General features: G+C 43.1%; 1 protein-coding gene across 2 annotated transcripts in view; it reads right to left on the bottom strand.

Moving 5' to 3' along the window:
• Positions 1–12,256, bottom strand: part of NT5C3A (5'-nucleotidase, cytosolic IIIA) — a 40,365-nt gene extending 28,109 nt beyond the window's left edge. Inside the window, exon 1 of one of the 2 annotated variants that reach the window (XM_080931909.1) lies at positions 12,028–12,256. In XM_080931909.1, the coding sequence (XP_080788035.1) occupies positions 12,028–12,165 (138 nt within the window). In that variant the 5' untranslated portion in view covers positions 12,166–12,256. The remainder of the gene's footprint in view (positions 1–12,027) is intronic. The other variant, XM_080931911.1, reaches the window with a different exon arrangement.
• Between the last annotated feature and the right edge of the window lie 3,407 nt (positions 12,257–15,663).

Genomic DNA, 15,663 nt, shown 5'->3' with positions numbered 1-15,663 from the left:
AGCTGGTCTTCAGCAGAAGTAGATTCCAACAAATGTGCTGGCAAGTAAGTGCTAGCAGGTGAAGATCGAATCTTCCTTCTTCCAAAGTCCTTATCTAGGCCTCCAGCGGAAGGTGTGGTCCAGATTAAAGGTGAGTACCACCAGGCCTGGATCTGGGACTTTCTTTGTCCCGGGCTGATTTTGAGATCTCCTTGCCTCAGTGTCCTGGGATTAAAAGTATGTACTAGCTTTCCTGGACCTAAGCTTTTCATGGCCACTATGCCTCAAGGTCTCCGTGCCAGGATCCAGGTCAGAAACTTGTATCTTCCAGCCTCAAGATCTGGATCACAGGTGAGCCCTCCAATTCTGGATTGCAGTTCATTCCAGATATAGTTTAGCTGACAACCAGCCTTTACAGGGTGTTTGGTTTTTTTTGTATTTAATGACTTTAGTTTGCTTATTAAAAAATTTATTTACTTTAGAGACAGAGTCTCAGTAAGTAACCCTGGGTGGCCTAGAACTCACAAAGCCCCATCTGCCTTGGCCTCCCAAGTGCCACCTGCCAGACCATGGCTGATATGTGAGCAAAACAATCTCTCAGTTAAGGTATCTACACTGCATTTAAACACATGATGATGAAAATGCTGACGCTGTCAGTCCGAGCGAGGCGTGATGTGTAGTTAGGAGCTAGGAGACACAGAAAAGTAAACAGCCGCCTTACTTTCTTGATTCTGGTTTAAATATGTTGCTGGCCCACATCCACAAACTTCAACATAATGGACCAGGCCACCTTCGAAAGGACAGTAGTCACCTTTCTGAGAAGCATCACAGATGGCTAAATGGCTAATGAACCACAGCCCAGCTTCCAGTTGCCCACGTCATCTGTGACCCTTCCTTCTGTTTCAGTTTTATTGCTGTGGTTCTTGCTCTTGCTTCAGCGTATACCAGGACCTGAATTCAATTCCCAGCACAACCAAAATTTAAAAGTTCTTTTGTGTACCCTAATTATCTCTAAATGACTTTTAAGTTTAAGTTACTTTTAAAGCAAGAAAAGGATTTTGCACAAAATTTTATGGGAAACATTTCAACTACTATGAAAACTAAGGCCAAGCCAAACACCCTTTGTGAAGATTTTATACAACTCTACAAGTTGAACCTCTGTTCGTCCCCCACCCCCTTCTCTGTCTCTCCCTACTCTATCCTATTTTCAGAGACAGTGTTTCATAGAGATAGTGATGAGCTTGCACCTCTGACCCTGCTGAGCCACTTAGTGCTGATAGTGTTATAAGTGTGTGCCATAACGAATGGCTTCTGAACCCAGCTTAGTTTACAGTTATGAGACTCCTTTCAAAAACCAACAACCAAAGGAAAACCAACCAAAGAGAAACGTCAGATTCCTGGTCCTTTCTTATTTGCAGATTTTTGGTTCAGACTGCGTGTATGAGACAAGGCTACATAATTTACATTCCTTAAATCACTAGCAAGTGGGAGAACTGCATTTAAAACTAATGCTCCATGTTCTCTGGTTGCCATAATGTATGTAAGCAGCTTTTGTGCACCTTAGCCAGATGGTAAACACTGCTGTTAAGGAAAAACAAACCCCAGTCAATGATTATGCTGTGAATACAAACAGAGAAAGTAAAAGGATGTCAAGAGTTTTTGAGCAAATTTAAAATGTCAGGAACTAGGTTGGAACTGGTCTCATGTGTCACACAGATGACCACACAAAAAAAAAAAACAAGAAAAAAACAAAACCAAAAAAACCCTACTGTTCATGAGGTAATTCTAGACTCACCAGATGCATGATCAAACTTATTAGTCAGCAGGGTTGCAAATGTGGCTGACTGTGGCATGAAGATAATGCAAAAGGAAGCATGACACATGTCATTTAGAAGAACAAAGTCATATAGCCTGCTATAAAAATTTCTGAAATGTTTGCTAATTTGGGGATTCAAGATAATTTCAGAGGCTGGGGATGTAGCTCAGTGGTGGAGTACTTGCCTTGAATTCTCAGACAATTCCACAAAAAGAAAGCTGGCTATCAAGATAAGGCTAATATCTAGAGTTTAATATGTTTACATCTTTTATCCTAAAATAAATTTTCTTCAAACTTGACTAGTAATGGTTGTTACTCCTCAAATACTGCCACCTGTGCCATCTCTGATTTCCTTGAAGACATGGTTTGTCACAAATTAGATCTGCTTGTTCTTCTTACAGTCTATGACTTTGGGTTTAAATTTATCAATACTTCCCTCTTCCTCAAACTTGAACAGTGTAATGCATAAACCAACTTCAATTGCCAAAGTAAATCCTTTTAAGGTAAGAAGAAAAAGGAAACAAGTTCATAGTTCTTGAGCTTCAAACTTTGTTTCACCTTTGGCCTCTGTTCTAAATTGTAGGTAGCTATTGTTAAAACACTTAACCTCTCTTCAATCTCCTCCCTCCACTCCTACTTAAATCTACAGCATGTACTATTTTCCCAACTCCTATTTCCTGCTGACTCATCCTGAAGCTATTTTCCTTCGTGTAAGAGCCTAGTTATATATGAATCTCAGTAAGTCTCTCTACCTAATCTGAAATCATACCAAAGACACACAGCGTAAAACCTTGGTACTTGATATGTAAGCCGTCTTAGTTACTTTTTTGTTGGTGTGACAAAACAACATGACCAAGTCAACTTAGAAAAAGAAAGAATTTAATTTAGGGCTAATGGTCCCCAAGGGTTAGAGTCCATGACCATCACTTTGAGGAACACAAGACAGCAGTAATCAGGCAGGCAGGCATGGCTTCCTGGTGCTGTAGCGAAGAGCTTTCATCTGAATCACAAGTGAAAGAGCTGAGCTAACAGGGAATGGTGAGGGGCCTCATTCCAAGTGAAACACTTCCTCCAAGAAGGCCACACCTCCCAATCCTTCCCAAACACTTCTGGGACCAAGCATTCAAACATATGAGCCTATGGGGGACATTCTCATTTAAACTACTACATAAATTGACATGGATTTTGTGTGTGTGTGTGTGTGTGTGCATGCCCTTCTACTACCAAATCCCCCTACTCCTGACTGAGCCTTTATTTATTCTTGGGAGTCCTGGGTGTCCCTCATGGCCCTTGTTCTACTGCCAGAGTTCCTGTAGCCCAGCTTGGCTCTTGTCTTACTACTGGGTTTCCTGCCTTTCTTTTCTAGGATCATGCTTATAAGAAACTTGGAAAAATAAGACCCTGAAAGCAAGGGTGATATCTTTTGTTGTGTCTAGTTACAATTGGACCTCCTTCACCTTCATTAGGTGTCAAGTTACTGGGAAGATGTAGTCTAATTAAAAATGTTAATCTCTAAACCTTGGTTTCTAGGACAACACATGGTCCTCCTCGCCATCCGCCATCCGTACTTTTGCTAAGCTATTAGATCTCAGTTCATTTTTCAGGATAGAAGCAAATCATGGCCTGTAAGGACAGCACAAGGAACTAGAAGCCAGACATGTCTCTGTAAATAATCAATTTGCTTTGTAGTTAGTTGTAAAGCATTTGCCTGTTCATCCATGGAACAGGGCGATAAATTTTATACTCATTCCTGTGCAGAGAAGAATTCAAATGCGTCAAGACAGGTAAAAAGAAAAACAAATCAAGGCATGAAATAACTAATCACTGGGATAAAGCAAATGGAAAAAAAAAAAAAGAGGCTTATGCACACCAGATGGGATCATAACCCTTTAACCATTTTGGATCAGGCTGAGAAAAAGCATGTATGTATGCCTTCACTGCTCTCTGTTTTCTTCTAAGATTAAAAAAACACGAGTGTTTACCTGCATTTATGTATGTGCTCTGTGTGAGGGTCTGGAGCTTGCAGGGACTGGAGTTAAAGACAATGTGAGCTGCGGTGACGGCACTGGGGATAGAATCTGGGTCCCGTGGAAGAGCACCCAGTGCTCTCAACTGCTAAGTCATCTCTCCCATCCCCTTCAATCTGTTTTAATGTGTAGTACTAGGGATGGAACTCAGCCTCATGCATGCTAGGCAAGCACCCTATTACCAAATAGTACCCCCTTGTTCTTTTCCTTTTGAATTACTATAGTGGCTACAGTGGGCTTATCAATTCTTCACATTCATGATGCATGTCAAGAAGTCAACTTCTCATTAGGCACTCCATGTACTTTGAGAATTCGGGATGTATATTTTAAAACAAGCTTCTAAAGTGATTTCACACTTGTTTTGAGATTTACTGACAAATGATTTCCAGAGCTGATTGATCAGCACGTGCCTGTATTTCTACCACTGTGAAAGCTGAGGCTCAAATACTTGAGTTCAGAGGCAGCCTGAGTTCTACAGCGAGATCCTATCTTCTCCAATATGAATAGGAAAATAAGCAGGCATCTGTCAGAAAGTCACACCACCTTCATTTTCATTACAGAAATTCAAAGCTAACTCCCTAAATGTGGACTAAAGAGGATGTGAGGGTTTGTTTGAAGGGTGCTTGCTCAAGTAGAATGCTTTCCTAGCATATTGAATCCCCAGTGCTTAGAACAGCAACAATAACAGACACACACTCACCCCTACATCCCTTCCCACAATTTCCCCACACACTTAAAAAACCTCAAAGGCTGAGAGTAAGTGGCCATCCAAGAAAATGAGTTACACAGAGGACACAGGGAAGAAGAGTATATATTTATCTATATATCTGTATCTATCTCTGAGCACAGCACCTGCCTAGACATGTGTGAGACCTTGGGTTCAATCTTCTGTACCTCAACAAACAAACAAAAATCCCACCAAAACCCCAAAACCAAAACCAACCAACCAACCGTTCTGCATGAATGGTGGAGGTGACAGACAACTGGCGTAGGCTGGACCTCTCTTTCTACTGTGTGAGTCTCAGGGATTGACCTGAGCCCATCAGGCTTGGTGACAGGCACTTTCATCTGGGGACGGAGTCAGTAGCCCCAGGAACAGCCATCTTTAAATATCCTGCATGAAGCTGGGTCAGAGCTGAGTGATGGAGTATGTGCTTCCCATGTGTGAGCTCTGGGCTCAATTCTCCGTACATAAGAACAAATCCTAACTAGTGAACTTGAAAGCCAAGACAATGCAATTCATTTGTCAAATAAGAATTGTCTAGCTTTAAAAACTGCCCTCAATGTTGCCCCCTTTCCTCTGTCATACACTTAAAAGTCCAAAGCAATAGCTAGTAAGCCAAGAACAGAGAAAGAGAATTGCATTCTCTTCCACTCATTACTGGCAACTGGAGAGAAAATACCCGTGGCATACCACAGGATAGAGATGCTGAACAAGCTCTCAATTAGATTACATGTTTGTAGAGGACAACCATGCATTAGTACCACAAGATCCTAGTGACAACATACCAAATGTTTATTGAAGTGGTTTCTTTTGCCCAGGTGTTGTGATATATGCCTTTAATCCCAGCACTCAGGAGATGGTAGGGGCACATGGCAGATATAGGGAGGGTGCTGAGGAGGAGAAGGGGCTTTGGGGGTACTTAATGTTCAGCCAGTCCACCTAAAACCACAGCCCTAGGTTCAGTGAGAGATCCTGCCTCAAAAAATAAGTGAGTGGAGCACAACAGAGGAAAACTCCCAAGGTTGATGTCTGGCCTGTATGGCACCTGTAAACATGTAACTAACTCTCTCACACACTCCCCCAAGCCATCTTAAAAATGAAACAGTAGTCTAGAAAAACACACTAATATATTTAATTTTTTTCTGATTGTATTAGTTATATTTTATTTACATTTCAGATGTTATCCCTTTTCCCGGATTCTCCTCCCGTCACCCACCCAACCATCCTCTTCCGCCTCTCATTCCCCTACACTCAAACACTGAGCCTTGGCAGGAGGACCAAGGGCTTCTTCTCCTCCCACTGATGCCAGACAAGGCCATCCTCTACTACATGACACACTAATATCTTTTATCACTAAATTAAAAAGAAAAGATACACTGAGGGAAGGCTACAAGGGTATAGAGAGTAGGAGAGGGCTTCCTTTCTCCTGGGAAAAAACGGTAAGGGAAGGCTGGTCAAGGACAAACATTTGGGCAAGATGATAAGAAAATGGGAGAGCCCAGAGCCCCGCCACCTCACTGCCAGCAAACTTCCAGCCGGAAGGGAGCTGTAGCCTGCCTCAGTAAAGCCTTTTTCTTTGAAATGATACATTTCAATCTCTTGCTTGTTCTGAATTTTAACTGGCTGTCAATCACAACATAAAACAGAAGGCACTGGCTGACAGGTTCAATCCAAGAACCTCAAAAATGATGAGTCTGACCTAGAACCAGTCCAGAGCCTTATTACATCTTTGATACAGAATTAGCACAGGGAGGGCAGCAGGGGAGGCAGGCACACAAGCACTGGCACAGCCTGAGCCAGGAGGAAGATGGTGCAGGTGGCTGTGAAGGTCTGAAGAGGGACTCTCCCGAAGGATGGTTATAGTCAGTCTCTCTCTCTCTCTCTCTCTCTCTCTCTCTCTCTCTCTCTCACACACACACACACACACACACACACCCCTATACCTACATTTGAAGCTTCTTTGCCCTCATTGCAGCCTGTTTGTAATACTCTTTCTAACCTTCACCTTGCTTTTGCTTCACAGAACTTTATTCGGTCTGTACTGGATTTCTATCTTAACTGCCACAAAGGACCCACTCAGTCTGTAACAGTACCGTTCTGACATGGAAAACAATCCCCGGCTTAAAGAGAGGAACTTTCCAAGTTACAGTCTGCTCAGGTTTAGTGAGGGCAGGTAACCTATACAAGGTCACGGCACTTACAAACTAAAGAGTAAGGGTCTTGGTTGTGAGCTGTTGGACCCAGGGTTCCCACTCCTACTGGGCTCCACAGGGGTTTCTGGTTGTCATGCCTAAAGAGGGAAAAGATACTCTATACCCACTTAGAATATCCCTTTGCTCCTAATCTTCCCTTCTTTTTTTTTTAAATCTTAAAAACCACAGAGGCACATATAGTTTGATAACTCTGAACAATCATTAAAGCTAAAGCAGCAGACCAGGGAAATGTGCACGTGGTTGCAGGACACTTTGGCTAGCCATACTCAGTCTTCTCCGCTGCTGGGGTAGAGTCTCTGTTAGCAGCTGATAATGAGCAGCGCTAGTCACAGGAATGGCCACCCTGAACTGGAGACGCATGGCCCAGCTCTGGGAAGATACCTGAATTTAAAAGAAAGACTTATTTTCTTGGGGTGACAAGATCACCTAGTCTGTGCACATTGTGAGCCTGTTGCCTGAAGAGGTCAGAGGAAGGCACTGGACACTCTTAAGTTATAGGTGGTGCTGAGCCAAACCCAAACCCAGGTCCTCTGTAAGAACAGGTGTTCTTAACCACTGCACCATCTCACCATTTCATATCACCAAAATCTGTCACAAGCTTAGCGGTACACTAAGGTAATCCTGGCTAATCTGGAGACAAGGCAAGAGAATTGCAAGTTCAAGGCCAGACTTGGCAACTCATGAGAACTCAACCTCCAGATAAAAATGCAAATGGATTTGTAAAGGGTTACCCAGCATGTAATAGGTTCAATCCCCAGCATTAAAAAAAATTTAAAACTTATTATATATGTTCATTTGTAATGTTAACGCATCTCAATATTTTTATATAACTGCTTTGAAAATGTTTTTTTTTTTTTTTTTTCACAGAGATATGTGATGTGTTGGCCCCTGAACTCTTTGCCAAGTTGTTTGTGTGTGGGGCAACAGGAAATCACCTTATCTCAGTGACTCAATACTGTTGCAGGAAACAACCCTGATCATGCAGAAATTCACAGCGAATCCGGAAATCTGGGTGTGACGGAGCAATCTTGTAATTCTGGAGGCTGAGGCTGGAGGACTCTCAAGTTCCTGGCCAGCCTGAGCTACACAAGGAGAAAGACCCTGTTTCAGTAAGTCAACAAATCTAAGGACCAGTGAAACCGATATGATTGTGAACTGCCTCAAAATCGTATTGTTAGAACATTTTAATTACATTGATTATTTTATTTTGTTTTTGGGAGGAGAGTACCAGGGCCCAGCATGTGGAGACCATAGATAACCTGTAAGTTGGTGCTACCCCCCCCCCCCCACCCATGTGCTCTAGATATCAAATCCAGGTTGGCAGGCCTCACACCAAGCACCTCTACTCATTAATATATCTTGCTGACCTTTCATTTAATTTCTTAAAATCAAGCACTCCCCCTGCCCTCCCCCCCCCCCAAAAAAAACCCAACCCAACCCACCACCATCAAAAAAAATTCTCAAACCCAGGCTGGAGAGATGGCTCAGCGGTTAAGAGCACTGACTGCTCTTCCAGAGGTTCTGAGTTCAAATCCCCGCAACCACATGGTGGCTCACAACCATCTGTAATGAGATCTGATGCCCTCTTCTGGTGTGTCTGAAGACAGCTACAGTGTGCTTATATATAATAAATAAATCTTTAAAAAAAAAAAAAAAACAAAGCCAAAAACCCTCAAACCCGTTTTAGATCACTAATAGTAGAGTTCTAAAAGAGGCTTTCGCCGGGATGTGGCATATGGGCTGTAATCTGTAAAACCTCTGTCCTAAGGGCCAGGTAATACCGCACACACTAAGTCCTAGCTGAAGGAGAAGACAGGGTTGGAGGGTCAGTTCAGTCCGGGGGGCTGAGTCTCCTATAAACAATAAAGCAAGATCCTGTCTTGAAACTAAACAACCCAAACACTGAGTCTCACCCTGCTCACTCTTGCCACAGCATTTCCTGTGGTTTCCAGGATTTTATTTTCAGCAGGAAAACATTTATTGACTCAATGACAATATGACAAAGACACAGACTCAGCCGACAGAGCTCTCAGTGGTCAGACGGAGACAATGTTAGCAACAGATAGAGCTCCAATTATAAGGTAAATATCTATGTGCCCATTCTCATGGATAATCAAGGGAGGACTGCCAAGGGTCCAGTGCAGAATAATCCCAAGTTCTTGAAGTCACTTTACCCACAAGCATGTGAACTGTAACTCCGTACTGTAAAGGCAAACTTCTTGCACCAGCTTCCTTCCAAAGGTCACAGGATGGAGGTGGAGACAGAAAATAACTGACCGTGGGCAATGCTGGCAAATATTCCTCAAGTAGAGCTTACGAGTCAGAGGTCAGGATGACAGTGTGCACCCTGGCTGTGTGATGGAGGTGACACGTCTCCAGTCATCCTTCGAGAAGCTCGCCACCCCAGACAATCATGACAAAAGCTCCCGATAAACCCAACCAAGGCTGTTTTGCAAAATACCACAACTTCGAACTGTGAACGAACGCAAACAAGTGAAGCTGAGAAAGTGCCCAGTGAAAGGACAAGATAAGGAGGGTGGGCGTAGGACACATGTGAAGAGGCCCTGGGTTTAATCTCTGGACCAGAGTGGGGTAAGATAAGAAAACCAGGATGACCAAGTGCTCTGTGATACCCAAGAGAGACACCTGGGACATTTAGTTTAGGAAATCTGAAAGGGTGGCGGTGCATTTAATAATGTGTCAATACAAATGAGCCACACAAGACGTTAATAACAAGGGAAACTGGTACGTGATATATGAGAACTGTTCACACTGCAGTCAATCTAAATCGTGCTAAAGCAAAATGCTTAGAGAGAGGGTTTGATTATGACAAATTAACCAGCAATCTTAAGAGACTGTACGTGTGATAAAGAGAAATCTGAAGCTGGTCATGGTGCATGCCTGCAATCCTAGCAGAGGCAGGACTGCAAATTCCAGGCATGGATAAAGAATTCAGAAAGATGTCGATGTGCCTGGCTACTTTTTTCCACCCTTCTCCATCCTTTTTCTTCTGTCCTTACTCCCTAGCACTAGACAAGGGAGAAAAAAAGGATAGGGAGGAAAGGAAAGAAATCCCTGAATAGAGTAAGGGGTCTGAAGGGAGCAAGTTATCCTAAGACCGCATCCTGATAATTAGAGGCGTCAAGTTCTGTGGGGCAAGTTTGATCTTCACCATCAGGATATCTAATTCCTTCTTCTTGTTTCTTCTTCGTGCACAACTACTTAACAAACAGCACCCAGCAGCAGCCAACAACCCACCAACAACCCACCCTGCCTCTCTGGGTCCTCAGATTTACATACCCCCTGAAATGTTCCCAGAATTCCAAATGTCACTCCATCGCAGAAACAAGTTGCCACTGAAAAATACCCCACCCCTACTAGAGCCCAAGACAAATCACAGTCAGCTGTTGTGGACAATCTGAACCAGCTCCATATCCCACCCTTGGGATTACAAGGAAAACATATTTTTATAGTATTTCTGTGCTTTCTAAGGAAACCAAAACTCCAGCTTTCTCACTCCAGAAAGACCCTGTCTCAAGAGGGGACGGGATAGGAGGGCACTGATGAGGTAGGCATGCTTGTCTGGCACGTGGAAAGCCCTGGGGCCTATACCAGTATAGAGGGTGTGTGTACAGACAGGTGGATGTTAACACAGACTCAGGGGGCACACACAAGGATAATTAAATCGTAAAGCACCAGCCAACTTCACTAAATGGCTTGCCTCCAAATACTTCTAGCATGCCTTTTGAATCGTTTTTCTCTGGCTTTGCCAGATTAATGGACATTTTCACTATCGCATGCATAGCTCACTAGCAAACCCCTGATGTCTTTCAATGAAAAATGTCCTGGTGGGCAGGGTGACTCAGGAATGTAGTCACTGAGGTGGCTGAGGCAAGAGGGACACCATCACCAAGACCACAACTGGTACCAGTTTTTTTTACCCTGGCCTACCTTGGTTAGGTAGTTATATATTATCTCTGATCAGAACAGTGATGTTCAGTGGGTATCCCTGGGTTTGTACAGATTCTATGAAGGAAAAGGGTGGAGACATAAAGGACTCCCCAAACATGGCCATTATAAAGAGAAAGAATGGGGGCTGGAATTTATATTTCAGGTCATCCAAATACTTCTCCCATCTAAATCAACAATCAATTACAATTACAAAAGTAAAAAAAAAAAAAAAAAAACAAAACTAAGTCTTTTATGTCTTCTGTTGAAAAGCTTATTAGGGGACCTGGCACATATTACAGATAATTTAAAACAATGCACTGATTAAGAACTGATTTGTACACTACGAGCAAAAAAGTTGGCATTCTTGGTGGTCCCTCATTCCCTTTTACAATGAAAGCAAACCAAGATTTTGTAGAAAATCAGTCCACCATTAAAGTAGGTACAGAAAGACAGGGAAACCATCTTTTTCCCCCCACTGATGGAAAATTATAAATTTTGAGTATGGAACAAAATAAAGCCATGTAAGTTCTCTAGGCAGGGAGAGAGGCAAAACTTCTGCCACAAAAATGTTTGCAATCAGAGATATATAGAGAAAATATGCTCTAATAACCCAGGAATAAATGAATTAAGCTAAAATATTTAGGATAGTAACAGCCTTTCAACTTTACATGTAAGTTCCGGATGTTCACTTGCACTCCAGTAAATAAATGACACCAGCCATGCTCAAGTCAGATCGAACAGTAACATCCACCCAAAAACCCCAAATGAAACATCCATTCTGGGGACAACTTATCACTTTAAAATAAACCTCAAATGGTATCCTTGAGACAAACGATTTTAAGGACGCCGTCAATAAGCACCTTTCTAGGATTTACGGAAGAGTTTTGGAGGACTGAAACTTGGAACATAAAACAAGGAAGAACATTCAAATAATCGAGCTATTCCAATATCCGACTGGCTCGCTGACATTTTTAAAAACACCGAACGCTGTTTTCATAATGTAACCCAAGATCGTCCCGACGATGCAAAAACAAAACAAAACCCCACAGTAACAACAGAAAACAAAAAAAGAAACGCCTCCTGGACAGAAGACTGAATCGGATTAGTTGCACCTCTTGGAGGCGGGTGCCAACCACAGATTAGCTCTGGAGAAACGGGTTTTGCAGCAAGAGGTAGTTATCTCCGAGCATCTATTTTCTCCACTCTTTGAAACAAACACTGTCAAGCATCAGCTCGCGTGCAGCCTGCCCTCGCAGGGCCGAGGCTGGCCCACGCCGCCTCGGCAGCTCGCGTGCGAGCCGCGGATCCCGCACTCACCATTTCGATGATCTTGGTCTTACGGCCCGTCTTTCTCTTCAAGGTGAATATGTACTGGGCCAGCACCACGCCCGCCACCACCGCGCACACACTGGCGCTCGCCACCGCGCCCACTCGCGCCACGGCCGCGCGGTCCATTGACAGGCCCGCGTGCTCTCGGCGCGAAAGCCCGGGAGCCGCGGGTACGAGCCCAGGGGCGCGGCCACAAGCCGCCCACCAGCCCCGGAGCCCCGCCCCGTGCGGGGAAAACCGAGGAGGCCCCGCCCAGAAGAGGTGAGGGGCGGGGACTACGGGGCGGGAACTCAGAGGTCCGCGTCCGGAATCCCGCCCCTATTGCAGGGGCGGAACTTCCTCTGACCCTGACTTCCGGAAACGCCGCAAAGACCCGGAAGAAAACAAATGTAGTTTGTTACTAAATGCAGGTAGTGCATATGTAGCCCAGAATTCTAGTACTCTATAGTACATAGTAAGACCGTCTCAGAAACACACAAGGAAACAATGTCTTGCCCCAGTGGAAGAGAATTCACCCACTACCCACTCAGAAACTGTGCCCAGCCATAGCTACCATGAACTACGACACCCAGCAGCCTCCCCGGCGCTGCGTCTGACCTGCGCAGTAGCGTCTGGGTTGGACGACCTAGATATAGCGGTCTCTGGGAGGTCTGTCAGCTGTTGGTCTTTTCAGCCACATCCTTCCTACCACTTTAGCGGACTTTCATAGGAGTGTGAGCAGACAGACTTGCAGCTGTTCACTTGCTTAGTGTGTGTCAAGGATTGATATAAGTTTACTCTGTTTCTCTCGGAGTGGGTGGAGTGTGACAAGGGGTGCAAGAGAGATTCTTAGGAGAGTCACTCCAGTTCTGTGAGGTTTGGGCTGCTGCTTGACCAGGCTGTCTCTGCCCGAGATATACAACCGAAGGAAGTCAAGAATAAAAAGCTGTGAAAGAGAAAGAATTATTTTTCTTTTTTAGGTTTTCATTAGCAGGTCTAAAAGCAAATTGCTGTAAGACATATTATTTTGGGTAAAACAATTTATGAATTGTGCAAACAGCAGTTCCACAAAAATAAAATAAAATATGAGACTCAAGCTCGTCAAGTATGCTTCTGATACCTGTCTGTAGGATCCTAAGGTAGGAGGATTGCTGTGAATACGATGGCTGATTAACTAGAGCCTGGCTCACAAATAAAAAATCTCAAAGAAGTAGCCAAGAAATTGAGGCAAAAATATGCCACCTAAGTTACTGAAAGAAGTATACTTTATATTTGACAATTCTAGAGTGAGGTGAAATCAACAGGAGTGGAAATGTGTGCTGACTAGAGGTTGCCTTGTGCAGATGAAAGTCTTTCCAGGGGCTCAAGGTGTGAGCTCAGTGATAGGGTGCATATTATCAAACGCTGAGTTCAAAAGTTCTGTTTGGAAAGGCTCTTGTTCTGATACATTTACTAATGACAATTTTCGTTTGTGTGTGTGTGTGTGTGTGTGTGTGTGTGTGTGTGTGTGTGTGTGTGTGTGTGAGAGAGAGAGAGAGAGAGAGAGAGAGAGAGAGAGAGAGAGAGAGAGAGTATTTCTTCCACACAAAAATGTTTTAAAAATTTAAGGAATTTGTCTTAACTGCTTTTCTGTTGCTGTGTTATAAAACACCATGACCAAGACAACTTATGGAAGAAAGAATTTGCTAGTTCCAGAGGGACTAGAATCCATAATAGTGGGGAGGGCATGACAGCAGCAGGCAGCAGATTGCTGGCATGGCAGCAGAGGAGAAAGCTGACACGTACATCTCCCATCTCAACTATAAGCACAAAGCAGAAAGAGCAAACTGGAAGTGGTACAGTCTTTAGACCCCCAAAACAAGCCTCCAGAGACATGCTTCCTCAGACAAGGATGTACTTCTAAAATCCCGTTCCCAACAGTGCCACCAGCTGGGTACCGCATGTTCAAACGTCTGAAGCTGGGGAGGATGTTCTTACTCCAATGACTACAGAATTTAAGGGAAATTAAAGAAAAGTTCTCAGTATCTTTCAGATCAAAATAATTACTGAAGTAGTCTGTTTCCTGTGCCATAGTCTGATCTTTAATCATATTTTGAATTGATATTACTTGAATCTCATCATAATTAAATCCGAGGATAGTTTTTCTCTGTGTCATATGTTTTTCTCTGCCTCATCCCTGGGGCCCTTGCAAAGTACTCTTAAAGATCTATCTATCAATCTGTCTGTCTATCTATTTATCTATCTATCTATCTATCTATCTATCTATCTATCTATCTATCTATCTATGTATATCTTTCCCAGAAGGTGATTCAGAACCTGGCATCTAATGAAAACCTGTCTGTAATTAAACATTGACTGCATGCATGCCTATCTTACTTTTCCACTGCTATGATAAAATAGAACAACCAAGGCAAGTTATAACATAGCATTTAATCTGGATTGTGGTTTCAGAGTGCTAGTGTTCATGGTGGAAGACTGAAGGAACAGCTGACAGCTCACATCTTCATGTACAACCAGAGGGGGCAGGGAGAGAGGGGTGGGGCATGATTAATCATAAGAATGTTTTGACACTTCAAAGCCCACCACTAGACACACCTCCTCAACAAGGTCATATGTCCTAATCCCTCCTAAACAGTTCCACACACCTCACACACACCTCATATACACTACACATACACCTCATGCACACACCTCTACACATACCTCACATATATGAGCTCTCCTTTCACTCACAAATCACTCTCTCCTTGCCTTTCACTCATCCCAGTCTTTTATTGTTACTTCAAAAAGCAGGTAGAAAAAAGACACTATAATCATTACCAAATGTGTGAAGTTAAAAAAGAATAATCACATCTCAAAAAGAATTAAAAATTACAATTGTTCCCCAATGCTTCAGGCTTTCCCTATTCCCAGGCCCGTGGCCAAAATAATTGCTAACACCATTATTTAAACTTTAACTTTTGAGTTATTATACTTCAGAGCTCAGAGCTCCAAGGTCAGCTGCATGCAGTTTCCTGTGACGCTCTAGTGATAAATGACCTGGGCAAAGCTTCCAGGCTGTGGTTAGAAAGAACCAGGTAAACCCTAACTCATAGTTCCTCTAGCTTCTGCTTCTGCACATTGCGTGCAATGACTCTCTTCAGAATCTCAGTGTTTTGACTTAGTTTTACTAGTATAAAATTTCATGCATTCTACTTCCAGGAATCCAATCTTTACTTGTATATCCATACATATCCAAAGGAGACCCGGAACCAGTCTCAAATATTGTGCAAAAATCATTTCATAATTTTACATAGGGTCCCAATATTGGCTCTACTTCATTTTCTTAATTTATTTCTAAACATAATTTCTTCAAACGTTCTTTGTAAGTTAAACATTAATCTGAAACCACCACTGTGTACTTATTACATTGTCCCCAAAATGAGAACACACAGCATGCACCTGCTCTATTAGGACTGTGCTGTGCTGTGCCCCTGTGCCTCAACATTTGGTTGTTTAAGAATCATTGCATCTAGAAACATCTAGTTTTGTAGAATTCACCAGAGCAGAAGGAGAAAGAAATAGCAAAGCCGGATATAGTAGAATAGTTAAGCATACCAAAGCCAACTGAAAAGCACTCACACACAAATGAAATCTATACAGCTG

The sequence above is a fragment of the Micromys minutus genome, assembly GCF_963924665.1.
Source record: "Micromys minutus genome assembly, chromosome: 18".
Lineage (NCBI taxonomy): Eukaryota > Metazoa > Chordata > Mammalia > Rodentia > Muridae > Micromys > Micromys minutus.
Note: the sequence above shows the minus strand (reverse complement) of the source record. Positions and strands in the feature narration are given on the sequence as shown.